At 39.0% G+C, this 21286-nt stretch overlaps 1 protein-coding gene and 1 pseudogene across 12 annotated transcripts in view; one reads left to right on the top strand and one right to left on the bottom strand.

The window, feature by feature from the left end:
• The window catches only part of TRIM2 (tripartite motif containing 2), a 121222-nt gene that overhangs the window by 60299 nt on the left and 39637 nt on the right, over positions 1-21286 (top strand). For 6 of the 12 annotated variants that reach the window (XM_036852433.1, XM_036852432.1, XM_036852441.1 and 3 more), the window contains exons 2-5: positions 3670-3854; positions 8356-8593; positions 19282-19433; positions 20843-21023. In XM_036852433.1, the coding sequence (XP_036708328.1) occupies positions 3721-3854; positions 8356-8593; positions 19282-19433; positions 20843-21023 (705 nt within the window). In that variant the 5' untranslated portion in view covers positions 3670-3720. The remainder of the gene's footprint in view (positions 1-3669; positions 3855-8355; positions 8594-19281; positions 19434-20842; positions 21024-21286) is intronic. The other 6 variants (XM_036852434.1, XM_036852435.1, XM_036852431.1 and 3 more) reach the window with 2 other exon arrangements.
• Positions 957-1055, bottom strand: LOC118896190 (annotated as a pseudogene).

Genomic DNA, 21286 nt, shown 5'->3' on the forward strand with positions numbered 1-21286 from the left:
TTCTTCAGAGACAAAGTCCAGCCAGGTGTGTTTTCATGTGTTTCTCTCTAGAAATTAGTTTTGCGGATCTCCAGCAGAAGAGCAGTTCTATATTCTGATCTCTATTATCATACATTTATTTCTGCTGGTTATGTGAGTAAGAAGGATCTTTGACAGTTCAGAAACCAAGATGGGGAAAGGAGAACAGCCGAGAGTCTAGATAAGTATTTACAGCTTTGCTAATCAAAGGAGACCAGAAACTGTGGTGTGCCCAAACACTCTGATGAAAGGCTGTCGGATATTTCGTGTACATTCCTTGCGGCATATTCCGTTGGATAGAAGGCTTCCCACAGTGCTTCTGAGCATGCCCCGTGCCTCCATTTTCCCTTCAGGAGTAGTCAAATTCGTTTCTACTGTGGGTGTCCAGTTATATTCAGGGAACCATCCTTATCCTGGCAAAGTCTTGGTTTGGGGCTCTTTGAGGGGTGGAAACCTTTCGTGTTGATTCTGGGAGTCCTAAAATCCAGATGTCTTCAACAGGTCACTTGTGACAGGTTGTAATATTGTCATAATTTTAAATTACTGCTAATGAGTAAACTTAATTTACCATATAAATTAACAATACTGACAAAGACTTAACTCTCACCCACTACAATAATTATCATGAAATTAGAGTGAAAATTAGAATGAAATGTCTTTTATTTCCACTTTGGAGAATAAAAATGTCAGCTCAGGAAATTTCATTTAGTCAACATATATCATTTGATTAAAACAAATGTTTTTTCCTTGCCAAAAAATCCAAAATTTAAGGTTAAAAAAAAAAGAGTAAAATCCAATATGATGTTTTCTCCCTGCTTGTTTCAGTACTCCACATGACTGATTATTTTGAAGGGTAAAATGAACATTTTCAAAAGCTATTCAAAATAAAATTCTTTTTAACTGATTTTAACTGAAAAGTTTAATATGATTTTTTTTTTTTAAATATGGAACACTTCACAAATTGATGTGTCATCCTTGCTCAGGGACCAAACCAATCTTCTGTATCATTCCAATATTAGTGCTGTGGAAGTGAGCACTCTACAATTTTTATGTCACACACACACACACACACACACACACACACACACATGCCAGGAAAGTGTTAAACTTGCTTAAGATTAGGTAACCTCAACTTATCAGATAAGGCAGAAATCTTGAAATCCGAGCTTTCTGATTCACTGATTTTACTGGATGACCTTGGGCAAGTCATTTAAACCCTCAGCTTTGGTTTCCTTATCTTAAAGCCAGACAAATCCATTCCTTCCCTATGCTGATGTCTTAGGGATGCAGTTAAAGAAAAGCAGACAATGTGCCAACATTTTGAGGTCCTGAGAGAAGAAGATTTAATCCAATCAATGGGTATCATTCTCTACTCTGGTTCTTTAGGAAGACAGTCTATGAAAGTCTAGCAGATAATTCTGGCTAATTAGGTATGTCACACCTACGCTGTTTAACTAATACATCGAGTTCTGATTGAACGTGACACTCTTGTACAGCAGGTGCTTTTACAAGCTTGATCTGTTTATTAATCATGCTCTTTAGAGAACTTACCTAGAAGGCACAGAGTTGGAAAATGGGTGTGTCATGTTTGTAACTATACTCCAATATGTGTAAATAGCAGAATTTTCTGGAGAAAAGTTGACATGCTTTTTTAGAAGTTGGTGATTTGGTAGGGGAGAAAGAAGACCATCATTTTTATTTGGAAAAGAGTGTTTCCTTTAGAAAATGTGGAATTGTTGATTCTGTAAACACAGGTCCCAGGCCAAGTTAAAATGTTATATGTAAACCAAGCTTCCATTGCACAGCTTTCTGAAAACCCAAGGTCAAGGGTTGTGGTTGTTTAAGGGGTGAAAAGGTCATGGGTTTTGCATTCTGGCAAACTTTCTAACTGAGCCTCGGTTTTTAAAAATCTATAGAATGGGAATAATACTACTTCCTGCCTAGGGTCATATTGAACCTTAACTACTTTTTTTTGGAAAGAGCATTTCCATTGGGAATTAAGAGGCTGTGGACACCTTACCAAATATTTAGAAAATTAGGTAGTGAGTTCTAGCTCAGCTTTGGTTCACCCCTCTGGGATACAAGCCAGAAATTCTTTAAGGTGATAAATGGGGCTATGTTTTATGTTGTAATTTTTCCCTCCCTTATTCTTTCACAAGCCCTCTGCTTTCTCTGTTACCCTCTTCCAATTCTCATTTTCTGGCCTGACCTTTCACATTTTGAAACCTCCTCTGAATTAATTCACTCACCAGGCCCTCAGTTGCCCACACGTGAATACCAACAGACATTTCTTAAAATAATAGAGACTACCTCTAGCTTTTGTCCCCATTCCATGGCAAACACATTTTAGTTCTGAAGAAAATACTCTGAACCCCATACAAAGTTTTTAATGAAAAATTGTAATTATTTCATTCCTGGATATTAATAGTATGTAGGGAAGGAAACACTTTTCTTCTATACACTTAAGTTCGGTAACTGAAGCCTGTGAATTAAACTGGCAAAGACAGATATCAGGAGAAAAAGGTATACACATTTTATTGATATATCATTTTTCCAAAATAAAATATATATTTTATTAAACTTCATTGATTTACTATTTTAAATTTTACATGCATAGGGACTTCACAGAAAAGAAGAGGCCATTAGACCCAAGACCACAGTTTATGGAGAATCGACTAGACAAAGGAAAAGGGAGTTTGGACTCCAAGGGGCAGTAAATTGTGGGAAGGGGACCAGGATATGTATGGTAGATAAGGGTCGTTTAGTAAGATTTGTTATGCAGACTCCTCTCTGGTGATTAAGAGTCTTCTTCTCTTCCTGGTATGGGAGAGTGGGGCACCTTTACAAATGGGAAATATGTGCCCTGCTTTTAGGCAGATGGCAGAGGGAGAGGGCTCTTCCTCATCTGCTGCTTCTCAATCGCCTTCAGCTCAAAATAATCCTTATATCAAAGTGGCTTATTTGGGGGTGGCATATTTTGACCGCCTTCAAGTATAATAGTTGGGAAAACACATTCTATCCTAATAAGACTATTCTATTTAATATAGACTATAATAAGACTATATATATATATATTCAGATATAGTCATGGCTGAAGGCATGAACAGGCAGGGCTATGTAAGTATTTATCCTTTCAGCTGCCCCCACTTTGAAACCCAGCAAGCTACCTCTTCTTTGTTTCTTGCAGTAATTTAATTTTTAATACAATTTTTAAAGGTTACTTTCCATTTAGTTATTTCAAAATTTTGGCTCTATTCCCCGTGTTGTACAACACATCCTTGAGCCTGTCTCACCCCCAATAGTTTGTACCTCCCCCTCCTCCACCTCTATATCGCCCTTCTGCCCCCACTGGTAACCACTAGTTTGTTCTCTATATCTGTGAGTCTCCCAGCAAGCTACCTCTTTGTACAACATACCTTCTTCTAATTTGTTTTCTTTGCATGCTGAACCTGTGATTACTTTATTGATCTACAAATAGGCCCCTCACTGTACACCCTCTATAGCGATGAGGGTTGGTTATGGTCATGTCAAGGTCACAACACGGAATTCTACCCGTATTCATAACACAATGCCTCTAGCAAATAAACCAATGATTGATTTGCATTTGCAGATTATTATATGTTTTTCCGTTTTGGTTTTTCTGTCTGACAGCAGCAGCGTGCAGGGTCAAAGACAGCCGGCCCCCCATGTCAGTGGTCTAGGATGGCAAGTGAAGCCACCAACATCCCAAGTCCTGTGGTGCGCCAGATTGACAAGCAGTTTCTGATTTGCAGTATATGCCTGGAAAGGTACAAGAATCCCAAGGTTCTCCCCTGTCTGCACACTTTCTGCGAGAGGTAAGCCTCCTCTGTGCTCAGAGAAGGGGGTTTCACAGACTGACCTCCTACAACCTGCCGAAGGGTTCTTTCCAGAATTCTACAGTTACCTATGGGAGACAATAAATCTTTTGTGCTTCTGATAGACATCTAGAAACACAATCATGAGTTGCCAAGAATGTACTTTATTTCAAAGAAGAACTATTGTAAGCGGGAGAAAGCAATCCAATAGCTACTGATTTATTTCCACAGGAGATGGAGCATTAAATATTATAAGATTCAAAATTTTTTTAAATTTTCCCATTGTTTTTTGTGAAACAGTTTTTGCCAACCATAGATCCCTCATGGTGGATCTTTGGTGAGGGCCAGTTAAAAAGCTATCATTTTCAGGACTTCCCTGGCTGTCCATTGGTTAAGACTTCATCTTCCAATGCAGGGGGTGCCGGTTCTATCCCTGGTTGGGGAGCTAAGATCCCACATGCCTCGTGGCCAAAAAACCAAACATAAAACAGAAGCAGTATTGTAAAAAATTCAATAAAGACTTTAAAAAATGGTCCACATCAAAAAAATCTTAAAAAAAAAAATCTATCATTTTCTCCCATATAACAAATCAGGTAAAATACCTACATATATGAGGAGTTAGTTGAAAGGAGGGAGCTTTCTTCCACAGGTATTTCAGAAGACACATACTAATGGCATATTTGAACATTATGATGTTTCAGATAAAGAAAAAAAGCTATATATATTAAATAATTATAAATCACCTGAATATACAATTTGCTACATATGAAAACACACTTCTTTTTTTTTTTGTAAACTAAAATTATTTTTTATTATTATTTTTTTTTATTTATTTATTTTTGAAAACACGCTTCTTTTTAAAAAATTTCTTGAATAGTTTTTTACATTGAATTAATCAGTTTTCAAAACATATTTTTACCCTCTCATTCAACTTACCCCATCAGCAATTAAGCATAAAAAAATGTTGTTGGTAATTAGTTTATCTGTGGTCCAATTTTAGTATTTCCCTAGTAAGTTTACATATTTTTCTTAAAGATAAATATGTTAATTGTTTTATAGCAGTTTATTAAGTACATTTTCTTTTATTAATTAATACACATAGTTAAAACTTTTTACCTCCTATCATAGAACAGGAAATTGGTATTTCCAATGACTTCAAATCAATGGTAATTACATTTACCATCCAGTTTAAGGTACATTTGTTATCTCATTGAACGTGCTTTGAGTTGATTTACCTTGGAAGGTCTCAACTGCAACAGAATAACTACATCTTTGGTGGTGATGGATGGATGGAGGAGGTGGATTTGTTACTGGTGGTTGTGGTGTTTTGTTTGTTTTACTTTCTTTGTTTTGGGTTGTTGTGGGGTTGTGTGTGTGTGTGCGTGTGTGTACAGTTTTTTGTTTGTTTTAAGTGGTGGTATATAAGGCACTGATACTTCGTACTTTATTCATAATTTTATACCTTGGCTTAAGTACTTTAAAATTCATATTCCAAAATGGCGAAATGGAGAGTGATTTTTTTTTCCCCCTCACTCAATGAATGTAGCTAAAGAATGACCACCAACTTTAACTGTCCATGGGTTCCTGGGCTCACATGGTAAGGGCATTACTTGAGAGGGAGCAGTCGACATAGCTGGGCACTCTTTATACACGCTGCTGAGAGCCACTCAGCTTGAGCTTGGCAGGGCGGCCCCATTCCCCAGTGTTCAGTGTCTCGTCAGGCTGTGTTTGGCTCCCGTTTCCTTGCTCTTGCAGGTGAGAAGCAGCACTTCTGGGCTGCCCGGGGTTGGCCTCCTGCCCTCTCAATTAGGTCTAGCCCACGCCACTTCCACTCCCCATCCAGTAGCTACTGCTGCAGATTTTCAGGATCCCACCATGGCAAGTCCCTAGAGAATGCTATGTGTTGAAATTGTTTTAGCATCGTGTGCATTGAACTGATTTCCTTTTGAAGGTGCTGGCAACTTTCCCTAAGATGGAAAATTTTGTTTATGTAGAGACAAAACTTCACGGCTTGTCATGGAGAGAGACCCAGGACCCCTTATCTCCATCTCCTGCTGGGCACAAACACCGGCTGCTCAGTGGACAGCCGCTCTCTTACTCTCGTTTGTTCTAAAATGCCATCAGTGGGGCTTGGAGGACACAGACACAGTCCCTGGCCTTATGAAGCTTCCAGCCAAGTGCAGGAGCCAGTTATTAAACACCTACTCACTCAGATTAATGTGAGATTAAACCAGTGACAAGGGCCATATACCAGAAGTACACAGGCAACCACGTAATAGGGGAATTTGCTCTAATCGGGGAAGGCTACCCTGCAGAAGTGATGAATAGGCAGAAATCCCAAGGATGAGGAAAAATTAATTTAGCAAAGGGGAGTGAGCAGAAGAAAAGAATTTCAGGTATGTGCAAAGGTGTAGCGTGAGAGGGACTGTAACACTTTGGAAGAACTTAGATAGGCCCAAATGTGCAGCAAATGAGGGGAAAAGACAGAAAATAAATAGGTCCAGATCATATAGGTGGGTAATCCATATGACCACATATGGATTCTTGTCTTCATTGTAAGAACAGTGGAAGCCGTGGAAGGGTTTCATCTTAGATGTGAGGGGGAGGAGATTTAAATGGCCGGCTTTGCATTTGGGAAAGGTCACTCTGGTTGCAGTATGGAGAAGGGTGAGGGGGCTACAAGGTGGATGGCATTATACCAGGGGTAGGGCGACTGCAGACATCTAAGCAAGGGTGTCTTCATACAGATGAAGAGACCTGGGGAGGCTGGAACGATATTGAGGAATTTCCAGGCTTTGGTGATGGGTTGCATGTGGACAGTGAAGACCAGTACGGGAATTACTGTTTTTAGAATGACTCATGGTTCTGGTTTGCTTAGATGAAGGGATGGAGGTGCAGTTCACTGATGGGTGGAGGACACAGCGTGCGGGAAGATCATGGGTTTGGTTTTGAACATGTTGAGTTTTAAGGACCTGTGAGACCTCTAAGAGGAGATGTCAAGAGAGCAGTTGGTGTACGGTTATGGGGCTCAGAGAAGGCATCCGTGGGAAGAAACATAAATATGAGAGTGTTATGCTTATCGTGCATTATAATATAATATAATACCCCAGGGAAAGAAGAGGGTTTACGATAAACCTTGATTAACTCCAAACTATATTGACTCAGTAGAAAAGAGAGCAGGCAGAAGGAGAACCAGGTGAGTGTGGTATCGGAAACCAAGGAAAGATAAAGTTTCATAAAAAGGAGGGGTGGGGAGGCAGTGCTCAAGCTTGATGAATGACAGAATCGAAAAACGCGTATTAGATTTAGATGTCGCTAGTGACCTTAGCAAAAGCTGTTTCATCTCTGGTATTGATTCAGTGCTATCTACTGTGTGACATAGGGAAGGTCAGTTAACCTCCTTGATGTCAGTTTCCCCATCTGCAAAATAAGAGAAATGGGGCGAAATCAGGTTTTCAAATTTGTTGGAGAAACTGGGAAACACTGTAGTGATGTCGAGCTTAGATTCCGGTGCCAAAATGCCTGGGTTTGAACAACCACTCTGCCTCTGACGGCCTAAGTCCCTTGGGCAAGTAAATTACCCTCTCTCTGCCTGTCTTTCCTCATACATTTAAAAGTGATCACAGGATTATTGGAAGTAAAGTTGACCCCCGAACAACACGGGTTTGAACTGCATGGGTTTACTTATATGCGGATTCTTTTCAGTAGTCAGTATTACAGGATGACAAGATCTGCGGTTGGTTGAATCTGCAGGTGTAGGACCCCAGATGTGGAGGAACTGGGTAATTGGAGGGCTGGCTCTGAGTTATACGTGGATTTTCAGATTTTCCACTGCACCAAGGGTCGGCGCCCCTAACTCACGCGTTGTTCAGGGTCAACTGTATTAGCCATACATTTCGCTAATTAAATGAATTAAGTTGATGGCTCTTAAGAAGAAATGGTATTGGTGGGACTCTGGGTGTCCCATCCCTGTTTCAAACAAAACATTTCCACTTCGATGTGTTTTTAACATCTGAAATCTGCTTATGATTTTGTATGTAAAAAGAGTTTCAGCGCTAACAGAAAAAATGTGACATGTTTCTTCCAGTTTGTGTAAAAGTCCACAAATTCGTGAACGCCGTACTAGGTATTCTAGGCCAGTGCTTCTCAATCTTAAATGTGCATACACATCGCCTGGGAATCTGATTCATCAGGCCTGGAGTGGGTCCTACGAGTCTGCGTTTCTTCCACGCTCCCCGTTGAGGCCAGTGATGCTCACCTGTGGACCACACTTTGCCTGTGTGGCAAAGCTCGAGGAAACAGTACCAAACTCAATGAGATTATCTGATCAGTTGACCGGTCCAATGTGAGGTGACCTACTGACTTCAGAACTAATCTTTTCCTAGTGAAGGAGACCACAACGGAAGTTATGCAAAGTAGCCCTGTAGTCACCGAGAACCTGTCTGGTACCCCCTGCAGGAGCCCCACTGTGCTGACCGCCCCGCTTCTGTTTCTGTGACAGGTGCCTGCAGAACTACATTCCCGCCCACAGTCTAACCCTCTCCTGCCCCGTGTGCCGCCAGACCTCCATCCTGCCCGAGAAGGGGGTGGCCGCGCTCCAGAACAACTTCTTCATCACAAACCTGATGGACGTGCTGCAGCGAACTCCAGGCAGCAATGCTGAGGAGTCCTCCATCCTGGAGACAGTCACCGCTGTGGCTGCGGGGAAGCCTCTCTCTTGCCCAAACCACGATGGGAATGTAAGTGAGCGGATTGCAGGCACTGCCTGGCCGAGGGGCTGCTTGATTTGGGGAGGCTTTGGTCAATCAGAGGGTATATACACTGAAACAGAACTCCACCTGGAAAATGAGTGATTGAAAACACTTTTTACCTGTCCTCAGACTATTTTGCCTGCTTCCTTTCTCTGACCCAATTTATTTAAATAATAAGATCAATCTTCATTGTGCCGACTTAGCACAAATTGTTGGTTTCCCTAGGAGAGCAAACTCACAACTGTTTGCAAGCTGGGCATACTTTGACCCACAAACATCTGTGTAATAAATTATGGAGAAAGATTTAATAGTAGATAAGTTCTGCAAGTTGAGAATGATTATTAAAATGTTATTTACAGTGTTTTATTTTTCTTGCGAGGGAAATTTTTCTCATGCTCCATTAGACCCTATTCCTTAATCATAAATACTCTGAAGTTATGTGAATCCCTGATCAGAGATTATAGCCTGTAGATTCCAAACATACTTCCTGCTGCCAGCAAACACAGTAACCATTATAAACTCGGGAGGACCGGTGTGTACCAGCAAACGATGGATTCACAGCAGCTGTGTAGCCTGAAGAGGCAGCACTGCATAGCAGCTCACTGCCAGCTTTGGAGTCAGACTGCCTGATTCAAATCCTGTTCTTCAAACTCATTTCCTGTGTCAGCTTTGGGAAATTTACTAAACTCTCTGTCTCACTCCCTCATCTGCAGAAGGAAAGTAATAACTGTCTCCCATACAGGATTATTTGGAGAATTAAATATTTTAGTCATAGAAAGCATACTGTAAGCTCTCTATAAATATTAGCTATTAAAATTATTTCTAATTAATGGCTTATTTCATTTTTTTCTTTATGTAGTGACCACTTCAAAAGTGTTTGAAACTGCTATAATCAAACCACTGAAGCAACATGAGGTTCTTAGGGCAAAGCAATAATTATTAGCCGTAACTAATAACTGTTGATCTACCTCTCAAAGACCCACTGTGCTGCAGCCTCACTGGCCTCCTAGAACTTGCCACGTGGTTTCCCACCTTGGGCCCTGGCTGCTCTCTGTTCCTCATGCCTGGAATGCTCTTCGTTCCCTCTTTATGTGTCTAGCTCATTCTCACCCTCCGTGTCTCAGCTCAAATTTCTCCTACACCAGGCAGTCCTCTCTAGCGCACGCTCTAGGGCAGACCGCCTCTGACACCCGGTTTCCCGCCATCATACCACTGTCTTGATTTCCTTCATGACATTTGCCGTGTTCTGCCTGCCTCCAGCTGTGTATCTGCTGGCTTTCCTTGTAGAAAGTGAGCTCCAAGAGGGAGGGACCATGTTCATCATTATGCCCCTAGCACTCAGCACAGCATCTTACACATGGAAGTGTACATATAAACAGAGACCAACCAAATGAGGAAAAGCAAAGGCTATTTACTCAGCACTTGCTGTAACAAGGAGTCAGACCATCACTTATGTTTTGTCAGAGACTCAAAGTCAGGCAGAGGAGCGGGAAAGCTCTGTAGTGGAAAAAAGGGGAGGCTTCAGCTGTGCCCTGATTGGGAGTGGTTGGCATGGGGAAGCTGGGGGCCAACTAATTAGAAGGGGGACATCCTACGTGACTGCTTAGAGGTACAGATTTGGCTTTCTCTCGTTGGTCCTAAGTTGGAAGCAGGGACAAAAATTATAGAAGCTGTTAATTATCAAGTCCTAACCATTTGGGGTCAATTGGTACAGAAGTTATTGTTTAGCTTTTTGGATTGTTACCAGAGATAGCAGTCTGACTTATAGCAGGCTGGCTTCCTGGTTTGTTTCATTGTGGATAAGGAGGTTGGTTTCTTGGGCAGGTTGTGGGTCAGAGTTTTATTTTTGTATGGTCCGTGTGCATTTTTATATTCAGTCTCTCAGAAGTCAGTAGTACATATTTTTAAACAAATGGCCAGACACCATGCTAGGCTTCTCACACACCACTCTGTGTAAATTGGTAATGGTTACCTTCATTTTATAGATAAAGAAACTGAGACTTGAACAGTTTAAGTCACACAGCTAGTTGACACATCATAAAAGCTAGACCAGGAGGAAATAGCATCCTGAGTGTTTTGGTAGCCAAAACAAGAGAGACATCGTGGATTACATATCCTTAATTATTTAATCGAAAGCACACCAGGCTATTGATAACTGTAGATTTTTTGCGCACTGTACTCCAAGGGAGAGTTACCATGTAAGTTTTGTAAAAGGAATTTGAAAGGGTGCCCTCTTATGACTGCTTCTCACACTAGCTCTTAGTGAATGCTAAGGCTGTCTCCTCCTGGGGCTCACATTCTAAATACTAGTCTGGGAAGGCATTTCCATCAGGTACCTGAGTCCCCTTCAAGCGTAGTCCAGGCATGGAGCTCTCTGGAGATATGACTTGATAGGGGAGTAAAATTTTAGAAACTTTAGGAGATCTACTATAGACACTGGTCCAAATTTGGGGTGTAAAGGACAATCATGTGGAATGAGAAATAATGGCAACTGAAAAGATTACATCAATAAGTAAAGGCATGAGTGTCGTGGAATTCAGGAATGAGCTTGCAGTTCAGCACAGCTAGAGCATGGAGATGCCCCAGTGGTGGTGGGAACATAGGTGGGCTGGAGAATACAGGATGAGTCTGGAAAGATAGAGGGGAGAAATTGTGATGAGCTAAGAATGTCATCGAGGAAAGGTTTGATCTAAGTTCCATAAGCAGTGGAGAAGCATTAAAACCTTTTAAACAGGCGGTGGGTATGTTAATGGCATTGTGGAGGAATAGCGTAGCAGAGACTGGAGGCTGCACCACCAACTGAGTTTAGTATTGAGTCGTCCAAATGAGGGATGATAAGGGGTAGAACAAGAAAAGCATCAATGGACTTGGAGAAGGAAGGATGAATTTCAGAGAAAAGAGTATTCTTTCACTTGAGAATCTGCCTCCCACTAATAAAAAGGCATATACTAAAATCTGTTCAACTAAGCTATTAAGATTGTGAGAATTTGAGCAATTCAAATTGATCATATAATAGGTCATTTTTAAAAAATCACTGTATTTTTCCGTTGTGTAGACCAAGTTCCTGCACCACAATGCAATAAAATTACACTAGTAACATATGTTATAGAAGAAACCCCAAATCTTTTTTAAAAGTTTATAATTATTTAATCAAAGAAAAAATAGCAAAATTAGACTATTTACAAAATATTGAAAGTATAAGCTTTATCTATTAAATGTATAAGATAAAGTCATTATCTATACTCAGGAAATTTTATATGTTAAGTATTTTATTTAAAAAGAGTTCATTTCAAGAAGTTAGGAAAAGAACATTAAAATAAATATATGGCATATGAAAAAAAGAAAATAGTAAAGATAACCTTGGAGAGTTTGAAAATAATGAAACAATTGTGTTGATGAATAAATACAAGAGCTGAATTTTTTTTAATTAATGAAATAATCTGACATCTGGTAAAGCACCAAAGGGTAAATATAAATAAATCAAATTGGGACTAATAAAGAGATATCAATATAGATAAAAAGAAGATTTTAAAATTAGTAGATCAGTTTTCTGTGCTAAAGGCTAATATAGTGAAAGTTTGAATGAAGTGGATGATTATCTAGGAAACTACAAATGATCAAGAAAACCCAAATAGACCTATAATCTTGAAAAAAACTGGTGAAAGTTCATTTAAAACTGAATGCCTTCAAACCTGTATAAAACAGATATGGTTCATAATATCTATACTTCTGGATCATAAGAAAAGATAGGAAGCTCCCAAATTCACCTATGATATACTCATTAACTCTGACACCAAAATCTAGTGAAGACAGAACAAGAAGAAAACTATGAATCAGTCAGTTTATGAAAGTAGCTGTAAAATTCTTATTTAAAATACCTGAGCAGGGACTTCCTTGGTGGTCCAGGGGTGGGACTTCGCTCTCCTAATGTAGGGGACCCAGGTTCGATCCCTGATCGGGGAACTAGATCCCGCGTGAATACCGAAACTAAGAGTCCGCTAAGAGTCCGCATTCTGCAAAGAAGATCCCGCGTGCTGCAAGGAAGACACGGCGCAGCCAAAATACATAAATATTTTTTTAAAAAAATAAATAAATAAAATAAAATACCCCAGCAAACTTTTACCGTGTAAGAGCACTTACTTACTAATTAAGAAAAATATTGAATATCACAAAAGAAAATGAGCCTAGAACTTGAAAAATTCACAGGAGATCTATAAACAGTTAATAATCATAGGAGAAAATAAATGTTAAGCTTCACAAAGAATTCCTAAAGATATATTTCCTGAGCATGCCTGAGCAATAGAGACCCTTGGATGCCATAGGCTGCTAAGGAGAAACACTCACAGGGATGCTAATTCCAGCAAAGGTAAAGAAGCCTTTAGGTTGAAACGTTCCCTGTTTCTCTACCAAACATATCACATCAAATCACATTAAAAATTAACTCTAAAGAGTTGGATCCTCCTGGAGGTGAATGAAGCTATTTAAAGTGTGTTTTGAGCACTTTTTCTATGCTGGGTCATTATGAGTCTTTGGAATCATAAAACGTATAAACTAGCAAGAGGCCTTGGAAAATTTACTGCGTGTCTTGAATCATTCAATTGTTCCACCATAGATTGTAGGAGTTCTCTGCTGATGCTCTGAAACAGGGGTCCTCACTGCATATTCAAGTCAAATGCATGCAATATTACAGATAAATGGCTGTGGTTAATTGCCATGGGCAAATCTTTAAAAACAATTCAAACAATTCGATAAAATCAGGTAATTAACAATGAAGCAGGATGTTGCCCTCATAAACTGCCTGGTGCTGATTAGCACATGTGGATGAAAGCCTGTCATTTACTTTAAGTGCTGTGACACTATCTGTCTTCTAATTAAACTGCCATGGCTGCATTGTTCAAATACAAAGAAAAATAGGAATAATCGTCAGTGATTTAAGAGGTGCTTTGCACTTAAAGCAGACATTTGAGCTCATGCCTCGAAGTCCCAGAACACAAATGATCCTTAAGCCCTGTTGTTGCTGGCTTAGGTGCCTTCCTAACAAGCATGTTAAGAGGTGCAAAGGAGAGATCCTCATTAAGAATGCCCTGCCACTAATCAGCCCCCACTTCCAGAAGCCTGGTGGGGGGGTTGGCGGTGGTGGCTGCAAGGCCCTGACCATCCTTTTCAGCACGTTATTATGCATATAGTCCTGCCATCTCCTCTTCTAATGAACACAGATGGTGACTACCTGTCAACAACAACAAGCTCATCCTGGGCTCTGGCCCACCCACCCTTGGGAGCACCAGTGTCCTCTCACCCAAGATGGATGAGTTCAACTGAGTTGCTCACCTCCCACAATGAAGTCTCAGCTTGAGTCAAAGCTGTCAGAACCTGAGCACAAGCATTAGAGAATGACTAGTTGTAGACGCTTCAAAATGATTTCAGGGCCTTTACTTCCCAGGAAACATGCAAGATACAGAACCAGGGACAACTACCCAGGTCTGTTGCTATCTCTTCAAAGATGCAATCAATTTCTTAAACTGGAGGTTAAAATCACTTAACATAAAATTCAACATTTTAACCACTTTAAAGTGTACAATTCAATGGCTTTTAGTATATTTAAAAGGTTGTCCAAACATCACCACTATCTAATTCCAGAAGTTTTTCATTACCCCCCAAAGAAACTCCATACCTATTAAGCAGCCATTCCTCATCCCCTCCCCGACACCCCAACCCCTGGCACCCATCAGCCTGCTTTCTGTCTCTAAGGATTTGTCCATTGTGGACATTTGATATAAATGGAATTCTACGATATGTGGCCTTTTGAGTCTGGCTTCTATCACTTAGCATAATGTTTTCAAGGTTCATCTATATTACAGCGTATATCAGAACTTCATTCCTCTTGTATGGCTAAATATTATACCATAATTTGTTTATCCATTCATGAGTTGATGGATATTTGGGTTGTTTCCACCTTTTGGCTATTATGAATAATGCTGCTATGAACATTCATGTACGGTTTTTGTGTGGACATACGTTTTCAGTTCTCTTGGGTAGATACCTAGGAGTGGAATTGCTGGGTCATATGGTAATATTTAACCTTTGAGGAACCACCAACTGTTTTCATAGAATTACACCATTTTACATTCCCACCAGCAAAGTATGAGAGTTCTGATTTTTTCACATTCTCACCAATACTTGTTATCTGATTTTTTGAGTCTAGCCCTCCTAGCTGGTGTGAAGTGGTGTCTCACTGCAGTTTTGATTTGCATTTTCCTAGTGACTAATGATGTTAGAGTATTTTCCTGTGAAAATTGGCCATTTTTGTTTACCCTTTTTAAAGAAATGTCTATTTAATTCCTTTGACAATTTTTGAATTGGGTTCTTGAGTTGCAGGAGTTCTTTGTATGTTCTGGATACTACATCCTTATCAGATATATAACTAGGAAATATTTTTCCCATTCTTTTTACTTTCCTGGTGCTGCCCTTTGATACACAAGTTTTTAATTTGATGAAGTCCAATTTATCTATTTTTTCTTTTTTTGCTTGTGTTTTTGGTATCATATCTAGGAATCTATTGCCAAGTCCAAGGTCATGAAAATTTAACCCTATTTTTTTTTCTAGGATTTTTATAGTTTTAGCTCTTACATTTAGGTTGTTAATCTATTTTGAGTTAATTTTTGTATATGGAGCAAGGTAAGGTTTCAACTTCATTCTTTTACACATAGATATCCAGTGGTCTTGACATCCCTTGTTGAAAAGCCTCTTTTCCCCCATTGAGTGGTCCTGGCACCCTTTTCAAGAATCAGTTGACCATAAATGTATGGTTTTATTTCTGGACTCTCAATTCTATTCCATTGATCTATATGCCTATCCTTATGCTAGTAACACACAATTTTTATTACTCTAGCTTGGTAGTAAGTTTTGAAATAGGGAAGTGTGAGGTTTCCAGTTTTGTTCTTCTTTTGAAGATTGTTTTGGCTATTCAGGGTACCAGTGTAATTTTATATAAATTTTAAGAACAGCTTGTTCACTTCTGTGAAAAAAGAAGTTGGGGTTTTGATAGATATTTCATTGAATCTATAGATCAATTTGGGAATATTGCCCCCTTAACAATATTAAGTCTTCCAATTCATGAGCATGGGATATCTTTCCATTTATTTCCATTATTTAGGTATTCTTTAATTTCTTTCAACAATATTTTGTAGCTTTCAGTGTACAAGTCTTGTACCTTCTCTGTTAAATTTATTCTTTAAGTATTTTATATTCTTTTGGATGCTATTATAAATGGAATTTTCTTAATTTCATTTTTGGATTGTTCATTGCTAGTGTATAGAAATACAACTGATTTTTGTTTGTTGATGTTGTATCCTAAAACTTTGCTGAATTCATTTGTTAGTTCTAATAGTGTGTGTGTGTGTGCATGTGCACATGTGTACATTCTTTGGGATTTTCCATATATAAGTCATCTCTGAATAGAGAAATTCTTACTTCTTGTTTTCCAGTTTGGATGCATTTTATTTTTCTTGCTTATACGCTCTGGCTAAAACTTCCAGTACATTGTTGAATAGAAGTGGCAAAAGTGGACATCCTTGTCATGTTCCTGATCTTAGGAGGGAGTCACTATTAAGTAAGCTGTGGGGTTTTTGCAGATGCCGTTTTTCAAGTTGAGGAATTTTCCTTCTATTTCTAATTTGATGTGTTTTTTGTTTTGTTTTGTTTTTTATCATGAAAGGGTGTTGGGTATTGTCAAATCCTTTTTCTGTATTTACTGATCTGATCATGTGGGATTCTTCCCCTTCATCTTATTAGCGTGGTGTATTACATATATTGATTATTGTATGTGGACCACCCTTGCATTCCTGGAATAAATCCCATTTGGTCATGGTGTTTAATCTTTTTAATATGCAGCTGGGTTCAGTTTACTAGTATTTTGTTAAGGATTTTTGCACCTACATTCATAGGGATTATTAGTCTTTAATTTTCTTTTCTTGTGTGATGTCTTTGACTTTGGTGTCAGTATATTACTGGACTAATGAATTAGGAAATGTTCCCTTCTCTTCTATTTTTTGAAGAGTTTGGGAATTGGTGTTAATTCTTCTTTAAATGTTTGGTAGAATTCACCAGTGAAGCCATCTCGCCCTGGACTTTTCTTTGTTGGAGGTTTTTTGAATATTGATTCATCTCTTTACTTATTGTAGGTCTATTCATATGTTCTATTTCTTCTCTAAGTTAGTTTTGGTAGTTTGTGTGTTTCTAGGAATTTATCCATTTTATCTAGGTTATTTGATTTGTTGACATACAACAGTCCATAGTATTCTATTTGTCAATTTTGTTGATTCTTACAAAGAGCCAACTTGTGGCTTCATTGATTCTCTCTATTGTTTTTCTGTTCTCCATTTTATTGATCTCCACACTAATCTTTATTTCCTTTCTTCCGTTTGCTTTGGGTTTAATTTGTTCTTCTTTTTCTAGTTCTCTAAGGTGGAAGCCTAGGTTATTGATTTGAGATCTTCTTTTTAATGTAGACATTTACAGCTATAAATTTTGCTCTGAGAACTGTCATAAGTTTTGATATGTTGTGTTTTTATTCATCTCAAAATATTTTGTACTTTCCCTTGTAATTTCTTGTTTGACTCATTGTTTGTGTTATTTAATTTCCACATATTTGTTAATTTTCCACATTTCTTTCTGTTATTGATTTCTAATTTCATTCTACTGTAGCCAGAGAAGATACTTTATATGACTTCAGTCTTTTTAAATTTATTGAGACTTTTGTGACCTAATGTATGGTTTCTTCTGGAAGATGTTCCATGTGTACTTGACAAAAATGTGTCTTCTGTTATTGAACAGAGTGTTCCACATGTGTGTGTTAGGCCTAGTTGGTTTATAATGTTGTTCAAGTTCTCTATTTCTTTACTGATCTTCTGTCTAATAGTTGTATCATTATTGAAAGTGGAATATTGAAATCTCCAACTATTATTATTGAACTCTCCATTTCTCCCTTCAATTCTGTCAGTTTTTGCTTCATATATATTAGGACTCTGTTGTTGGTTACATATTTATTAATAATTGTTATATCTTCTTGATGGATTTACCATTTTATTATTATATAATGTCCTTTTTTTAATTGAAGTATAGTTGATAATGTCCTTTTCTGTCTGTTATAACAACTTTTGTCTTAAAGCCTGTTTTGTCTAATATTAGAATAGCTACTCCAGCTCTCTTTTGGTTACTCTTTGCACGGAATATCTTTTTCCATCTTTTTACTTTCAACCTAATGTGAGTCTCTTATAAACAGCATAGAGTTCACACATTCAGCAATGTTATTATAGACGTACTATGTGCAGGGAGTTACCTAGGCTCTGGGTGAGAGCGTTTCAGTGCTCAGTAACTTAAAATCTTATAAATATTTCATAAAAGGGGTATGAATAAAATTGCTTTAGTGGGTGCATTCACTTTATGAAAATCCATCAATCTGTGTTAGGATTTATGCCATTTTCTGTATGTGTGTTATACTTCAAGAAAAAGATTCCCCCCCCCCCCCCCCGCCCCAAGTGCTTTGGGAATTCAATATTGGAGAAGTTATTTCCAGCTGAGAGAATAAGGGGAATGCCTTCACAAGGAAACTAACCTTCAGGCTTTATGTTATATTGATACCGAGAGTTCACCACAGTCAGGGTAAGGTGGTTTTATTTTCAGGTAAGCAAATGATATCATCAGCGCCATCATCACTGCTACTACTTATTAAGAACTTACTACGTGCCAGTGCCAGGCATCATCTGAGTTCTTTGTGCCTATTAATCTACCAAATCCTCATAGCAGCCCTATGAAGTAGGTTAGTACGTTACACGATGGTGAGGTCACGTAAGTGGTGGAGCCAGGATGCAAACTGTTGCATCCAGCTCATCTCTTATCCAAACAGTAGCCGTTCTCAAGGTGCAATCCAGGAACTCTCATGGGTCTCCAGACCCTTTCAGGGGATCCACAAGGTCAAAACTATATTTATGATAATACTAAAACATTATTTACCTTTTTTACTCTCAACCTCTCATGAGTATTCAGTGGCATTTTCCAGAGACTCTACTATGTGTGCTAGCAAAACAGATTGAATACAGAAGCAGATATGAGAATCCAGCTGTCTTCTATGAAGCCAGACACTGAAGAGATTTACAAATATGAAAAGCAATGCCATTCTCCTCACAAAATTTTTTGTTTTGCAAAATATACTTTTCATAAATTATATTATTAATGTTAACATTTATTTTTGCTTTTGATAAATTAATCAATATTTTGAATGTTTCTCAGTTTCCATTTTTAACATAATAAATAGCTATAGATATAACTCATATAAACACAAAGCATTCGGAATCCTCAATCATGTATAAAGAGTGGAAAGGGGTCCTGAGACCAAAAAGTTTGAGCACCAAAGGCCTATACTGTTCTGCCTTAGGGGAGTGGCCAAGAAAAGCTGGTTTTGTGGCCATAGCAACAGCTTTGGAGTCCGATCCACCTCTGTTCGAGACCTGGAACATAAAAGTTTGTCTTTCCTTTTCTCCTGTGAACCTGGATATAATACTGCCCACATCCTGGGGAGGCTGTGAGAATTCACTGAGAGAGTGCAAGTGAAGGTCTAGTGCATGGTCAGCACTCAGTCACTGGCACCAAACCTGGAATTGCTCTTGTGTCACCCGCAGGTGATGGACTTTTACTGCCAGTCCTGCGAGACCGCCATGTGTCGGGAGTGCACGGAGGGGGAGCACGCGGAACACCCCACAGTCCCCCTCAAGGACGTGGTGGAGCAGCACAAGGCCTCACTCCAGGTCCAGCTGGACGCTGTCAACAAAAGGTGTGCATACCTCTGCCTGGCTCCTGACTGGCCGCCTGTGGCCTCAGGGTCTCGTGTCCCAGTGGGATAGAAGATTCATGACACTTAAATAAATTGTCCTTTGATCATAGGCCTGTAGTCATAAACTAGTGAGTGATGAGGGTCATCCCCTGCCCCTTGGTAAAATTCCAACCCCCTTTTGTTATGAGTGGTGGTTTTCCTTTTAGTACCTTAGTATGATTAAATGAACAAAATATACTCGAGGAAAATACACTCTCAGGAGATCTCTGAAATTTGTGCCTGAAACCAGGCTGTCTGAAGAGCCTTTCTTAGCTACTGTTCTTGATACACTTACAAGCCACTGTGCCGACTGTGACTGGCTCATCTCTGTTTGAGCCCAGCAGAATGGTCCTGAGCAGCAAGTGCTCAATTTTCCTTCTCCTTCCCTGCTTCCAGGCTCTTTATTTGGCATGGAAATGAAGGAACAGAGTAGCTGTGTGATGCATGAGAAAGATCAAAGAGAGGAAATAAACAGCAAAATGAAAATAAATCTCTTTAACAAAAGTTGAAGTGAGAAAAGTGTGGCTATTCTATACTAATTAAAAGAACTTGGAAACTTGCAAGAAATTCCCAGGAAACTCTGAGTTTGGATAAGTTTTTCATGTGATTGGGTAAAAAGATACAGCTATATATTTAGACCAGTGGTCCTCAACCAAGGGCGATGATACCCCCCAAGGGACATTTGGCAATGCCTGGAGACAATTTGGTGTCACAACTGTGTGGGGGGGAGGGGTAGAGGAAAGGATGCTGTTAAACATCCTACAATTCACAGGACAGCCACCTGCAACAAAGAATTATCTGGCCCAAAATATCAATATGTCAAGTTAGAGAACGCCTGATTTATTTATTTTTTCTTTTTCTTCTAATTTTTTTAATTGAAGTATAGTTGATTTACAATGTTGTGTTAATTGCTGCTGTACAGCAAAGTGATTCAGTTATACATATATATATATATATACATTCTTTTTAAAAAAATTCCTTTCCATTGTGGTTTATCACAGGATATTGAATATAGTTCTCTGTGCTCTACAGTAGGACCTTGTTGTTTATCCATTGTAGAGAACAGCTGATTTAGAGTGTGAGAAAAAGCCATGGGGTTCTGAGAGCTTCGAGGCTTTGTACCATCAATTTTTAAAATTAAATGATTGAGGTAGATTGAAATAGATGTGGACCCTCAAAATCTCTTCTCTCAAAGGCAGTAACTATGTCATGTCTTACTCACTCTGTTCTTCAGTTATTACTTTTTAAAGATGATGAAAGGCACAGAAGATATTTCTTGACAAAATATAGTGTTTGGATAGATTTTTTTTTTTTTTACTATTTCCGTGTGGATCTTATTATAATAACGACCTCTGATAACTGTCTTCCAGGCTCCCAGAAATAGATTCTGCTCTTCAGTTCATCTCAGAAATCATCCATCAGTTAACCGACCAAAAGGCCAGCATTGTGGATGACATCCATTCTACCTTTGATGAACTCCAGAAGACTTTAAATGTGCGCAAGAGCGTGCTGCTTATGGAGCTGGAAGTCAACTATGGTCTCAAACACAAAGTAAGACTCCACCCTTTCCTACAGACATCCTGTGAGAGGTGCACTATCCGGGGCCTCCCTGGCGCTAGCTTACTGTGTTCTACCAGCGGTAAAGGGGACTCAAATGGGTTAAGTGTCACTGTTATTCAGTAAACAGTAGTTTTCATTTAGTGGCTTATCCAGCTATTTCTTCCTTCTGTTTTCAGCAAAACTATGATTCTGTGGCCTTAAGTACCACTTGATAACTTGACACAAGGCAAAGTTGAATATCAAGTAATGCTTTC

The sequence above is a fragment of the Balaenoptera musculus genome, chromosome 5 (assembly GCF_009873245.2).
Source record: "Balaenoptera musculus isolate JJ_BM4_2016_0621 chromosome 5, mBalMus1.pri.v3, whole genome shotgun sequence".
In the NCBI taxonomy this organism is placed as follows: Eukaryota; Metazoa; Chordata; class Mammalia; order Artiodactyla; family Balaenopteridae; genus Balaenoptera; species Balaenoptera musculus.